General features: G+C 38.9%; 1 protein-coding gene across 1 annotated transcript in view; it reads left to right on the plus strand.

Annotated features, from left to right (window-relative positions):
* The window catches only part of LOC117812107 (sorbin and SH3 domain-containing protein 1), a 53,177-nt gene that overhangs the window by 18,138 nt on the left and 19,771 nt on the right, over positions 1-15,268 (plus strand). The window contains exons 8-14 of the mRNA XM_034682709.1: positions 450-592; positions 2,880-2,940; positions 3,071-3,145; positions 7,904-7,939; positions 8,120-8,222; positions 10,315-10,429; positions 15,172-15,255. Coding sequence (XP_034538600.1) covers positions 450-592; positions 2,880-2,940; positions 3,071-3,145; positions 7,904-7,939; positions 8,120-8,222; positions 10,315-10,429; positions 15,172-15,255 — 617 coding nt within the window. The remainder of the gene's footprint in view (positions 1-449; positions 593-2,879; positions 2,941-3,070; positions 3,146-7,903; positions 7,940-8,119; positions 8,223-10,314; positions 10,430-15,171; positions 15,256-15,268) is intronic.

Here is a 15,268-nt window from a genome sequence, read left to right on the forward strand (position 1 = left end):
GCAAGTTCCTCAACAGAAAAAAAGAAAAAAAAAAAACCTTTCTTTCTTTTTTTTTTAAATAATTTATTTAGCTTTTCATATTTAAACACAAACAGAAAGTAGACATGTATAAAGGACAGAAAAGAAGTAAACCTACTGCATGAAGAAGGTTAATATAACAGAATAAATACTGACAGTAGGTTGTTCCAAAATAACGAAAATATAAAATATAAAAACAAAAAAAAGTTACAAAAATAGACAAGAGACAAAAATGTTTCTTTATCATGAGCAAAAGTCAAATCACGATGTGTACAGTAGCAATCCTTTATAATTCTACAGCTTAACCTCAACACACCCTCTCTAACTTCAAACACTTTCAGTGTAATCTGAAATGTAAATTTACTGTGACCTTTGATTTTTGTCGGGCTTACATATTATGTAATGTTTTGTTTGTGTGGTTTTTGTGACAGACACGACACCAGAAAGAGACGGAAGTCCCGATCCTGGGAGGGACTCAGTCAGTCCAGTCCCTGATATGGACTGGAAAAGACTGCGGCTGTCACTGAACTCTCCTGTTTTAGGTCCTCTGAACAAACCCATTGTGCCTACACGAGTGAGTAACAACGATTCAGTTCATTTTGAGTCAATCTTTATGCTTATGTAATACCGTACATGATGTTTTTCTGGCAGTATTTATGTTAACTATGTTGCTAATTAACAAGAAAGATTTTTAGCATTTGATTTTCAGTACAGTTTTCAAACAGAAGATACATCTTTGAGGTGTGACTCATCGTATTAATGATGGCTCTGTTTCCTCAAACACACCCTGATAGAAGCAGCCGTGCTTGATGTCACAGTTTAACAAGTTAGATCTATTTTTGAGATTCATTAAAGCCTGTGAAAACGTTTCAGAGAGGAGGTTTAACAGTTTCTGAACTCTGAGTGAGGCAGGAAACTCTTAGTCTCTGGTTCCAAACAGGTGATTATGAGCCAGCCCGGTCAGCTATAAATATGTATATACACTCTTTACTAAACTCATGGAGGAGATGAGTAAAGCAGTCATTACTGGAGCTCAGCTTTTATAGTTCACTCTGACAATGGTTGATAAAAAGGAGAGACTAAATTAGACTTTTGCTCTAATTTTACTCTACATTACACTCTTACTTTCAGGTCAATATTTGAATCTGTATTAGCACCTGAAATTCAGATTACATCATGTAAGAACTGTACACATAACTGTACATAATCCCTCCGTCCATTCATCCATTTTCCTCCTCTTATCTGTGGTCGGATTTCGGAGGAAGCAGTCTAAATAAATTGACCTAGACATCCTCCTCCTAGCAGTCCATCTCTGGAGAACACAAGGCGTTCCCAGCCCAGGTGGGATATATAATCCCTCCAGCGAGCTCTGGGTGTACCCTGGGGCCTTCTCCCAGTCCAGGAGGCATCTTTATCAAATGCCCAAACCGCCTCGACTGACTTCTTTTGATGCAAAGGAGCACCGGCTCTACTCCTAGCTCCTGACCCGATCTCTAAGGCTGATACCTTTGGAGGAAACTCATTTCAGCCGCTTGTATCCGTGACCTCATTCTTTCAGTCAGAACTCAGGACTAAAGGGTTGGAACGTAGACCGACTTGGTAAATAGAAAGCTTTGCCTTCCAGCTCAGCTCCCTCTTCACCGCGGCAGTCCGGTACAACACCCACATGACTGCTGCACCTGTCGAACTCACAATCCTTTTCACTCTCAATCAAGAACAAGGCCCCAATATAATTACTTCCCTGTTAGCAAAGTTTCACTCCCCATTAAGAGAGACTAATCCACCGTTTTCTGGCAGTTTTCTGCTGACTCAAGATTCTGTTCAGGTATCTCATCCAACCTGCATCGCACTCTGCTTCAAACTGCCCCAATGCCCACAAACAACAGTCAAGGCCCTACTACTTGGGACCTGAAGTCAAAAGAGGGTCGCAAAGAGGCGACCCTTAGGAAAAATCCAAAACTAAGGAGCTGAGCTGGAGGCATTTAGCAAGTTACAGTGGCAAGGACAAACTTCCTTTAACAGGCAGAAACCTCCAGCAGGACCAGACTCATGTTAGACACACATCTGCTGAGACCGTGTTGGAGAGAGGGATAGAGGGAGATGAAGAGAGAGAGAGATGATAGTGGTGAGACGGATAGTAGTACAGTAGTTGTAGCAGCTGGAGTCTGGCACGTCCACAGCAGCAGAGATCCAGAGGAACCTACGAGACAAGGGAGCTCAGGGACTCCAGAAAGGTCTATGGTTAGGAACTTTAATGGGACAGGGAGAGTTAAAGTAAGAGACAGGCAGAGAGAGGAGAGAGAGGGAAAGACAGGATCCCAGTGTGTCAGTTCCCTATAGCAGCATAACTAAGAGCTAGTCCAAGCCTGATCCAGCTCTAACTATAAGCTTTATCTAAAAGGAAAGTTTGAAGCCTTCTCTTAAAAATAACGTGTCTTTATTTCAATTCAGATCAATTTCATTTAAACTGTGATTACCACAATAATCTTTCAAGTTTCATTGCAGCTACCTTCAATCAGAGTCACAGTTTAATGCACAAGGAGAGATCAAATATGTGCTTTAATACCGACTGAATGCGTAATGGAAAACAGCAGCTTGTCAGATAATGACTTCAGGCTCAAAGGGAGGACAGGAGGCTGAAAGAAAGCTGCCAGTGAGCAGGTGTCAGCGCACATACTTTAGTTAAAGTAGTTTTTCTGAAACAGAATACTCAGGGTTTCCTTCTGAGTATTGACGGGCTCAGAGTTTCATTGGTCTGGCTTTCTAAAACAGGGTCAGGGCTGCTTTAGACCTGCTTTGTTCATTTATTTGTCATTCTCAGGTTTCAGCATCAGGTAAAAATCTTTATGTCTGTATTTCAGAACACCGAAAAGTCCAAAGACTGGTACAAGTCAATGTTCAAACAGATCCACAGAATACCAGGTGAGAGAAAACCCTTGGTCAGCTGTGTCGTTTTGTTGTCATGTTAATCTGTTGGTGTCTAAACCTTGTGTGTGTTTCTCCATGTGTTTGTGTTTTATGTCCCCCTGTGTCTCCCCATCACTGTGCTCAGAGCCAATTGAGGAAAACCCTTACCGCCCCACCTACACTTTCCCTGAAAAATATGACAGTAAGACGAATTCAAAAGGTATCCGACGGCAGCGACCGTGCTCTTGTTGGCTTCACTAAACTGCTGTCGTCTTCAGCCCTTCTAATACTAAAGCTGTGCTGAACCTGCCACACCTGATCCTCTAGCTGCAGTGTATCAATCCATGATAAGATTTTTTCCCCGCCAGCTGTTAACTTAGCATTTCCTCTTTTACTTTAGGGTCCCTCATATGTAGCTTTGCTTAGTGTTTTCACTTGTGCACTAATTCTCTCACCTGTCCCTTGTTTCCCTTAGAGTGTTTAATTCCTAGCCAAATCCCAATCTCCACTCAAAAACTAAAAGTAGTAAACTCTCAGATTCTTAAATGATGTCAGGCGTGCAGTGTGGGAGACTGTGAGGGCTTGAGATGGTGGAGAAAGTTGTGCCACTAATAATAGGAAAACACCCCCAGTACATGTTCGTGCCGACTAATAAAACAAATGAATGAACATGCACCAAAAGTAAATATCATAGTCTGTATAAATAATGGACATAGTATCCGTGACGTCACCCATCTGTTTCTGAAGAGCTGTTTTGAGACCAATTGTCAGCGGGAGCCATATTGCTGCTGTCAAGCGATTATGACGTAAAGAGGCGGGCTTTGAAGCTCCTAGCCAACAGTTACAGTGTTCCCACCTGTCAATCAAGTCAGCTGTGCCTCTCATTGGAAGACTCGTTATCTCAATATCTTTGAAATTGCCACGTTTGAAAAAAATTCACCCCCGTACAGTGTGTGCCAATCGAGAAATGAGCTATCCAGACTACACTCGTCTTTTGAACCAGACTGTAAACATGTTTATTTCTGCTGTAAAGATCGTCTTCTTTAAATGGGTGTGTATGTGGTTTCCGGTTCTTCCGGAGCCAGCCTCAAGTGGATCCTACAGAAACTGCAGTTTTTAGCACTTCCCCATTGGACTCATATTTTTAGACCGGAGGTTGCCGCTTGGTAAATACACGTAAGGAATAATGTATGATTAGCAGGTAGTTATGGGAAATAGAATCCCGACAGGGTGAGACAAGCCTCCGACGTGAAGCCTACCTGCTCATCATACACTATCCCACTTATTACCCGGCTACTAACTCAAGATACAAACACGTTGTTAAAAACATAGATTAAAGATTATTTTATTGATTTAAAGTGATTTATGTTTACAGTTTTTAAAAATAGTCCCAGTGATTCCTCGTCAGTGATCGTTCCATGGTGATGGATTCTTCTCTGTCTGTTGCGGTGGATTGAACATGAAACTGTCCTCATTCAGCTCTCCTTCTTCTCTGAGCTCTGTGGTTCACACACCTTTAAAAAGAAACTAATGTCACAACTTTGAACCCTGCTGCTATCATCACCACTGCTCATGGTTTAACTTTCTTTGTAGAGATCGCTAACCTAAAGTTTCTCTCACCTGCTCCGCTCCTTCATCATATTGATGGACAGGATCCAAGCTAACGTTTTAGCCACATTGTTTTGATGTGAACGTAAACTAACGGTTTTACCTCACCTTACGGTCCATGGCGTCAACAAGCAGAAGCTAAATGTGTCTGAACTCTTTTCTGTGGATTGATTTGGCATGACGTGTGATCAGTTTGTCTCTGGTGTTGATCATGTTAGTGAAAGTTAATAACCGTTGTCAAGGGGTATTGACCAGTCAGAATCAAGCATCTTACACAGCCAGTAGATCAGTAAGAGAGCCGGGTAATAAAGGGGTAAAAAGGAACAGGTGAGAGACTGAGTGCACAGGTTAAAATACTCAGGGCGGGGCTAAAGGAGTAAAGGAAAGAAGTGAAGCTACATACGAGGAACAATAGGAAACTAGCGATCGATATGTATGAAGCACATAATATAACATGGATTGATACATGACACCAACAAGTATGATCAACATCAAACGCTTAAAGTTCTCGTAGAGATTTATACTTCAAACACACCTCAGTGTTTGTGCAGATTTCCTGTTCTATATAACCGTCATGATCCAAGTCCTTTTTGGATTTTAGACCTTTCCCAAAAATAACACATGTTACTGTCCACCAGATGGAAAAAGGTCCCAGTTATACAATGAATAATTGAATTCCATTAGTTCCTAGAGTTTCCATGTCAGGGAGTTTTAGATGCTTGCTCTTAGTAACACTGTCAGGACTCACTGGAACACCTTGATGCATAAGAGCTATTTACGGTAATATCAGTGATAATGGAGTCTTTTCTACTGTGACACATCAAGATGATGAAAAGAGGTACAAACAAAGTTAAAGACAAAATCTGTTTTGTAATTTAAACAAAAGCTGTTTTACTTAGTGTGTTTGTAAAAGTTTACTTTTTTTTTTACTGAAAATCTTAAAAGATAGCTGTCCATTTTGATTTCCTGTCTCACCATTGAAGTAATAATAAACATAATAATATCATTTATAGAGAACTTTTCAAAAGCCAGGTTACAAAGTTTTTTACATGAGCAGCAAAATAAAACAAGCAGGTCATAAAATCACACAAGGCAAGATTAAGAGATAAAACATATTTTAAAAGACATAAAATTCCTTAAAAAGAAGTCTAAAGGAATACAATAGTTTTATAATATATATTCTAAAAAGATTAAACTCATGTAAAAAGTAAAATAAAGATTCAGGTAAAATCAGGAAAGGCTCTCATAAAGTATATTTTAAGGTGAGATTTAAAAGAGATCTCCGACTCAGAAGTACTTTATCTATAATGTACATTTTGTTCATAATTGATGAACCTTAATCCACATGCACATTGAGAAGCTGCAAAAAGCAAAGTTATGTGTTCTAAGTTTAGAGGCACTCTTTGCAGTTCTGCCACCTTATCCACCTTATCTATTCACCCGACACCATCAAAATATGAACAACTCCTTCAAAACTTCATATGAGAAAGTGAATTCACATTTCAGATCCTTAGAAAGGATCTGATAAGTTATTCAGCTGTTCTTGCTTTAGACCTCTAAACTTAGAAAATAAATCATAGTGAAGTGTAAACAGGAGCACACATAGCTTCTAATAAATGGTAAAGTGTTTAATTATTATAAAAGATGAATTAAGATGAAGAGGTGTTTCTAATGCAAAAAAACACACACCCACAAGGCTTTTAGTAATGCTCTTCAGATTTCTGTAAAGTCAATTAATCAAACTTTATTTGCAAAGCACTTTTTATACAATGATATAGTAACACACAGTGCTGTACATGAAAATAATAATGGTAGTAATAAAATAGGATGAATTAAAAATAAAAAGGAAGCCCCACCCCACAATCAATATGCAAGGTTAAGAACATGATATATAAAAATAAAAATAAAATAATGATAGAAAATAAAAAAGAGAAGTTGCTGAATGAGCTAAGGAAACGCTGTCATGATATCTTAATGAGGAAACACTGGCGGTAAAATAAGATGTTAAAACTCAACACAGGAAATTAAACTCACCAAAATGAAATAAATTAATACAATTAATAAAACACTTAAAGATTAAACCAGTAAAATAAATTAAGATGCTACACTAAAAGTAAAAAGAGAATAAAATATTAAATTGCTGAGAGGTAATCAGTAAAAATCATAAGATGATAATATCTCATGAATAACCAAACAAATAATGAAATAATCCACAACAAATAAAAACACAAATGAATAAATGATATGTGTTTCTATAATATATTAAATATAAGACAGTATATGACTTTAAAATTGACTAAAATTTGAACTAGATAAGAAATAAATAAAGTAAGTAAGATGGAAGAAAACTCAGTTACTTAGAGCTAAAAGTGTGATTTGTTATTTTATTGTTGCTTTTAAATCTCTTGTGATTGAACACTGACACTACTGATAATGCTCATATCTAAACTTGTCATTTCTTTCATTAACTTTTATAATGACCTTATTACCTATAAACTGAGACTGAATATAAGGATCTCAATGTTAAGTGTGTTATTTACTGTTAGATAATCATCAGTGATAAAGCTTTGGGCAAACATGAAATATTTAGAGAATTCTGATACACTGTTTTTGATTTGTTAACCAGGATAATATACAAGACCATGCCTTAAAAATCACCCTACAAAACTAAATACGCTTAACTGTTGATTTTGAAATATATTTTTTATACAATTTTGAGATTTTTTCTAGTTTAATATTTTCTGTCAGACAGAACAGTATGAGCAGTTTTCCTGTGTAGTTGAACACAGTAGCCACAAGGTGTCACTGCAGTCCTTCTTTTTACCGTCCCTCTTTGTGTTGAGTCACTCTGCCCACAACCCTCTGACTAACTGCTCCTAACAAGCTTCAGCTGTCAGTGATTTGGAGTTTGTGTCACCTAGATTTAGTTTTTATTCGACTTTTTGTTCAATTAAACGCTTGACCTATTATTTGTATTCGCATTAGATTGAACACGGCTACATGTGTGTTCCCTCCCTCTTGTTGAGCCAGGTGTGTCCCTCAGTCTCATCCTGACATGTCTCCTCCCGTGTTGTGAAAACATTATTTAGTGATTGATACTGTTGTGTTTTTTTTCATTGCATGCATTACTTATGCAGAGCCTTGATGTTCTTCCGTGCTTGGATCTCTTTTTAGCTCCGCAGTGCTTCCTGTAAAGTGCTTTGATTTGACATACTTCGATTAAGTTTGGGAACCTGTAGTGCTTGTCCTAATGGACGGGGTGGTGAATTATTCAGTGGTCTATTTTCATTACCTTTCAATTAACAGAGTGTAGTTAGATCAAAGCTGTGAAGAATGATTTCTGATTGTTGATCTACTCTTTATCTATCAGACGATGGTCCCAGTCCATATGCTTACTTAGAAGACGGTAAGTCACTTTCCTTCATGCACTATAAAATCAAACTAAAACTGTGTATCATTAATGGTATTTATTGAGATTCATCCAAGACAAACACTCATCATGCATGCTAAACAATTTGAGTTTGATTCAGGAGTAATCAGTAAAGTGATGTAATATCAGGTTGTATGTGTCTGTCCATCTTTCCAGTAAAAGCAGTCTCACGCTCAAAAAGTGACATGGAAGTTGAAACAAGAGGCCGATCGATGCCCGTGCCAACGAGGTCCTCCTCCCTAAAACCCTCTGCCAAAAGGTGAGTCCACTACATCTGGCTCCAAACCTTCTGACAGCTCTGTTGATATGATGAATGAAGAATGACTCAGATTTCCTCATAGGTTTAATTTGGACGAGTGAAACCCTGCTCCTGTCTTCACATTTCACTGTGTATCTTTTGCAGTGGTGGACAAAGTACACGTCTTCATTACAGAAGTCAAAGTATAGATCCTCCTGGTTAAACATTACTCCAATACAAGTGAAAGTTGTTACTTGAGTTAAAGTCCTGGAGTACTTTATTTTAAAAATACTGAAGTATTCAAAGTACTTTTAAAAATATCTCTAAACGTATTTTCACACAGCATGAGGTCAGTCAAGAATGCATGGGTGAACATTCTGCTCTGTTCTGTTTATCTAGAAAACATGATTTCAGATCTAAAAAGTCTACCATGAAATATAAACTAAGTTACTACAAGCACAGACAAGTTTACAATGTTCCTCTTGAATCAAAGCAGTGTGTTAGCTCCAGACCTCCACATGCTTTCTCAGGTTAGATGCTGATGTTTTGGAGGCTGTGATGAAGTTTGTGTGGTAAACAGATCAGAGATTTACAACAATACAAACAATCATTCTTTATTTCAAAACCTCAAACGTGGGTTTAAAATATGGCCGTGGTGCTCAGGTAGAGAATCATCATCCTTCTCAGTCATAGCCATCATCACCACGACTAAATGAACGACTGATCTGAAGAACGTTTGATCTACGCTCAACCCAGGTACGGCTACACCACTGAGACAAACCAAACTCAAGGACACCAACAGTTTACAGTCTTTGGGATCTGATATCAGAAAAGAAAACTCATGAGCTGACTTCAAAGATAAAGTAGTGAGTAACTAGAGCACTGATAGAAATGTAGAGGAGTCAAAAGGATGATATTTGTCTTTAAATGGAGTAAAAGTAATGTTCCCCAAAAAATAATACTCAAGTAAAGTACAGATACTCAAAACATGTACATTTCTGTGACATTAAAGTCACCTCCAAAGACAAACTATCCTGCTCTTTATTTGCGTACATGTCCAGTTAGTGTAACAACACATGACTGAGCTCAACCGAACAAACGCAGTGTTCCTTCTTTTTTCTAATCTGACTTTTTCGTCCTTTTTGCTTCCACTCCTGCGTCCTCAAGATGTGATCGGTCTCAGTCCTTCACACTCATGTCGGCGCTGACATGCGAAGATCTATTCTCAGAGAAAAGAATGATAAAGTGTTGAAGGAGGACAGGTGATGGAGGATAAACTGTAGCTCACAGTGGATTGACCTTCCTCCCTCCAGCATTCCTCAAACTGCTTTTTGTTCATTCAGAAATGTGTCTCAGAGCAGGGGTTCCCAAAGTGGGGGTTGGGACCCCTTGGAGGGTCGCGAGACACAAATGGGGGGTCGTGAGATTGCATCCAGAATGTTTTTGTTTTTTTTCTTATCTCAAATTAGTACATTTTACCCATTATAGTAAAACATATCGACAAAAACAGTTGCTAAATTTGAAATAAAACCTTGAAAATAGAAAATGTAATGAGTTTTCTGTCTTTCTTTTTGTCAGATGACTCCTAAGTTTAGGGTTAGTGAACAGTTCATTATCAAAAGCATCAGTAGCAGTAGGTTAATTCATAACAGCACAGGAAACACAGCCACATGCTCATAAAGGTAGGCTAATTTTCTGCAGACCAGCTAAATGAAGCCACATTAAATCACTTTGAGGGGAAGGTGGGGGTCGCAAGTCTTTGGCACCAATTTGGGGGTCTTGGGCTGAAAAGTTTGGGAACCCCTTTCTTAGAAAAAAAAAAAGTGTTTTCCTGTCAGGAGTCTTCTTTGTATTATTTAACATATTATAATGTTGGTTGTCTCTTAGAGGGAATGCTGAGCTCTTGTTTGTTGTGACCTCCAACTTTGTTTACATGATAGAAATACCAATTATGTGGTAGCATCATCGGAGGAGCGTGAGACGGGACATTAAGGGAGGACGTCACGTTTGAATTGAAGACAACACATCTTAGCCTATTCTGGTTGCCAAGGAGACTACTTGATAAGGATTGGCTCTCTCTCCCCTCCCCTCCCTGTCACCCTCCTCTCCACAGGAACGAGTGGGAGCCTCCGGATAAAAAGGTAGACACCAGGAAGTACCGTGTCGAGCCCAAGAGCATCTTCGAGTACGAGCCGGGGAAATCTTCTGTGCTGAATGTGGCCAGAACGGTAAGCTAGCAGCCGGCCTGTTTGCCTGTTGTTCTCTCCCTCTCTCTCCCTCTCTTTTCTCTCTATGTGCACGCTGTGTAAGCTGTTTCCCACTCCACCCACCATCCACCACCTCTACCAATCACCATGTTTATATCTAGGCTTGCGAGGCAGCTTCACTAACAGCTAACATATGTGTTTCCCTGATCGCCATGTGCATCACATTCCTTCAGGGTGTCCCGTTGCGGTGACAGATGACACCGTTAGGAAGAAGGGGGGATGTTATAGTATTACCTAAAAGGATAGCCATAGTCATCTTGTCTTCAACTTAAGGCTATATAGCGTTTGGTGCAAGAGGATCCCTCCAGTCAGATCCTGTTAGTGGATGCTCACACTACTTCCTGTCCTAGCCGTTAAACAAATAATGAAGCATAGTTGAGTATCCCTGAGGGCAGAGTGTTGAGGATGAGCTCTGGTATATATTATAGATATCAGGCAGCCCCTGTCTAGAGTGTTACACAACACCACTTCCATATGAGTTGGTATGCTCTACAGAGTTTGATGGTTTGCAAATCATTTAAAGCTGTGCAAGAATGTGATTGTGTTATAAAAATACACAGTAAATGCTGAGTAAATTATTTTAAGTTTGATGCCAGCAACACATTTTAAAACAGTTGGTACAGAGGCATGTTTCCATTATGTTGGGTTCCCGCTTTTTTAACAACACTAACATCTTTAACAAAACTCTCTGTAAATGTCTGAGAACCAGGAGACCAGTTTCTGGAGTGTGAAGTGAAATGTTGTCCCATTCTTGCCTGATAGAGGATTTCAGCTGCTCAACAGATCAGGGTCTCCTTTGTTGTCTTGACGCTCCAAATGTTTTGAATGGGGGACAAGTCAGGACTGCAGGCAGATCAGTTTAGTACGTGGACTCTTCTACTACAGAGCCATGCTGTTGTAATACGTGCAGAATGTGGTTTGGCATTGTCTTGCTGAAATATGTAAGGTCTTCCTGAAAAAGGCAGTGTCTGGTCTGGTTGAGCCTTCACAGATGTGTAAGCTCCCCATGCCATGGACTCTTATGATCCCCATACCATCAGGGGCGCTGGCTTTGAACTGTGAGTTGATAACAAGCCTGGTGGTCCCTCTCCTCTTTAGAGCGGAGGACACAGCGTCCATGATTTCCAAAAACAATGTCAGATTTTGATTCATCAGACCACAGGACAGTTTTCATCTTCACCTCAGACCATCTTAAACGGACTCAGGTCCAGAGAAGTCAACATGTTTTAAGATATGATTTAAAGCACATGCAGTGATCTCCACTACAGAGTCTTGTCTGTTTTTAATGCAGTGATTTCCACTACAGAGTCATGTCTGTTTTTAATGCAGTGACTTCCACTACAGAGTCATGTCTGTTTTTAATGCAGTGACATCCACTACAGAGTCATGTCTGTTTTTAATGATGTGATTTCCACTACAGAGTCATGTCTGTTTTAATGCAGTGATCTCCACTACAGAGTCATGTCTGTTTTAATGCAGTGATTTCCACTACAGAGTCATGTCTGTTTGTAATGCAGTGACTTCCACTACAGAGTCATGTCTGTTTTTAATGCAGTGACTTCCACTACAGAGTCATGTCTGTTTTTAATGCAGTGATCTCCACTACAGAGTCATGTCTGTTTTTAATGCAGTGACTTCCACTACAGAGTCATGTATATTTTAAATGCAGTGACTTCGACTACAGAGTCATGTCTGTTTTTAATGCAGTGACTTCCACTACAGAGTCATGTATATTTTAAATGCAGTGACTTCCACTACAGAGTTATGTCTGTTTTTAATGCAGTGACTTCCACTACAGAGTCATGTCTTTTTTTAATGCAGTGACATCCACTACAGAGTTATGTCTGTTTTTAATGCAGTGACATCCACTACAGAGTCATGTCTGTTTTTAATGCAGTGACTTCCACTACAGAGTCATGTCTGTTTTTAATGCAGTGACTTCCACTACAGAGTCATGTATATTTTAAATGCAGTGACTTCCACTACAGAGTTATGTCTGTTTTTAATGCAGTGACTTCCACTACAGAGTCATGTCTTTTTTTAATGCAGTGACATCCACTACAGAGTTATGTCTGTTTTTAATGCAGTGACATCCACTACAGAGTCATGTCTGTTTTTAATGCAGTGACTTCCACTACAGAGTCATTTCTGTTTTTAATGCAGTGACTTCCACTACAGAGTCATGTCTGTTTTTAATGCAGTGACTTCCACTACAGAGTCATGTCTGTTTTTAATGCAGTGACTTCCACTACAGAGTCATGTCTGTTTGTAATGCAGTGACTTCCACTACAGAGTCATGTCTGTTTTTAATGCAGTGACTTCCACTACAGAGTCATGTCTGTTTTTAATGGAGTGACTTCCACTACAGAGTCATGTCTGTTTGTAATGCAGTGACTTCCACTACAGAGTCATGTCTGTTTTTAATGCAGTGATCTCCACTACAGAGTCATGTCTGTTTTTAATGGAGTGACTTCCACTACAGAGTCATGTCTGTTTTTAATGCAGTGACTTCCACTACAGAGTCATGTCTGTTTTTAATGCAGTGATCTCCACTACAGAGTCATGTCTGTTTTCAATGCAGTGATTTCCACTACAGAGTTATGTCTGTTTTTAATGCAGTGATTTCCACTACAGAGTCATGTCTGTTTTTAATGCAGTGACTTCCACTACAGAGTCATGTCTGTTTTTAATGCAGTGACTTCCACTACAGAGTCATGTCTGTTTTTAATGCAGTGACTTCCACTACAGAGTCATGTCTGTTTTTAATGCAGTGATTTCCACTACAGAGTCATGTCTGTTTTTAATGCAGTGACTTCCACTACAGAGTCATGTCTGTTTTTGATGTAGTGCTGCATGAGGGCCTGAAGATCAGGTCCATCAAGTCTTTGTTTTGGTGCTTGTCCCTTTTGTACAGAGGTGTCTCCAGACTCTCTGAATCTCTTTATGATGTTATGAATTGTTGATGATGAAATCCACTAATTCTTTGTCATGTTACTCTGAGGAAAATTATTCAAGAATTGCTGAATTATTTCTGTAACCAGTCTCTCACAGAGAGGTGAACCTCTTTCCGACTTTATTTCAGAGAGACTCAGCCTCTCTGCAGAGTCCTTTTTAAACCCAGTCATGTGACTAATCTGTTGATAATCAACCTCATTAGTTCAGAGATGTTACAAAACATTCACTGTTGTCCTTTTCCCAACAATATGAAACATGTTGCTAGCATCAAATTTGAAATGCGCAAATATTTTTCAGAAAATTATTCAATTTTTTCAGTTTCAACATTTGATATGTTGTCTTTGCACTACTGTCAATTAAATATTGTCTTTACATAATTAGCAAACCATCAAATTCTGTTTTTATCAACACTTACATACAGCATCTAAACTCTAATGTAGTTGAGTTTTATTTATCAAAGGAGGTTCTGTAATTATTGCATTCCAGATGCTCATTTATATCACACTGTTACATGTTGATAGCTGAAACTAGCCTGATCACAGTTGCAATGAATACAGTCATTATAGAGAGTATTCTTCCTCAAACTGTTGTAAAATAATGGGCTTGATTGTTTTCAGTAATGAAGAACATATTCTTTGAGATGTAGCCGGTTATCTTCTTCGTCTTCTGGCACTTGAAAATATGGAAACTAAATCCTTTTATCTTTAAAAGTATTTTCTTAAAGATAAAACTTACATGTTTGACTAAAAAACAATCACATGGAGAAAACTTGAACAAAGACTACGTTCCTGATTCTATGTGACACGTTTAAATATGTATTGAATCAATTTTTGGAGGCAAAAATTGTTCCTGCAGTCTGTACTCGCCACAAACACATCCCCTCCAAAACCTCCTTCATTAAAGAGATGCTAACTTCTTTTCACTGGAGTATCTTTAAAAGTTGTGGTCAGTATTATAGCAGCCTGTTAAGAGATCATTTTTGTATCTGAGTGCTGTTGTAAAGAATCATTGTGTTTCCTCAGGAAATACGAAGGATTAATGTCTATTTTGAGATTACGATGGGAAAAGTGATACCCGTCTCCAATCTGTCCGTTTATAATAAAGCTACATCCAGCCTCTATTTAGCTCATCCTGGCTCCAAGACTAGAAACTGAGTGAAACAGCTGGGCTTGAAACAACATCTGCCTTTCATTACATCCGCAGCTCAATAATTGAAACAATAAATGCAGATTTTTGAAGTAATACGAAACTGTAGTGTTCATAACATTAAGTGGATAACAGCCACAACTTCCTGGAGTCTCAGTTGGGTGCTTGGTAACCTGCTGGTAAACACAAGATTACAGTTTACTCATTAAGATAAAAGAAACTTTAAACTTTTGTGACTGTGAGAAAGTGTCAGACAAGTTGTTTCCCTTTTTCCAGTCTTAGAGCTAAGCTAGGCTAATTGGCTCCCGGCTGTATCTTCACATTCATCCCCTTCGATACCATGATGGTGTTCAATCCGGCCCTCAGCATGAGCACAAGTTTTACCAAAGTCTCAAACCATCCCTCCAGAAGAAACTAATCATCTCATGGTCTTGTTGTGCAGAAATCATTATCTGGTATCTTCTTAGTGTTGAAGATCATTTCTTGTGTTTGGTGCAAACGTTGGCTCAAACAACAACAATGTCCCCCAGTGTTTGTACCCTGTGCCATCTGAATTGTTTTCTCTTTGTCTCTCTCTTCCTCTTCTTGTTACCATGCCCTAGACACAGGATGTAAGTCCAGAAGATGTAGATTTAGAGAATGAGCCTTGGTATAAATTCTTTTCAGAGATGGAGTTTGACAAAGCGGTAAGTGGTTGCT

Source organism: Notolabrus celidotus, chromosome 4, assembly GCF_009762535.1.
Source record: "Notolabrus celidotus isolate fNotCel1 chromosome 4, fNotCel1.pri, whole genome shotgun sequence".
NCBI lineage: Eukaryota > Metazoa > Chordata > Actinopteri > Labriformes > Labridae > Notolabrus > Notolabrus celidotus.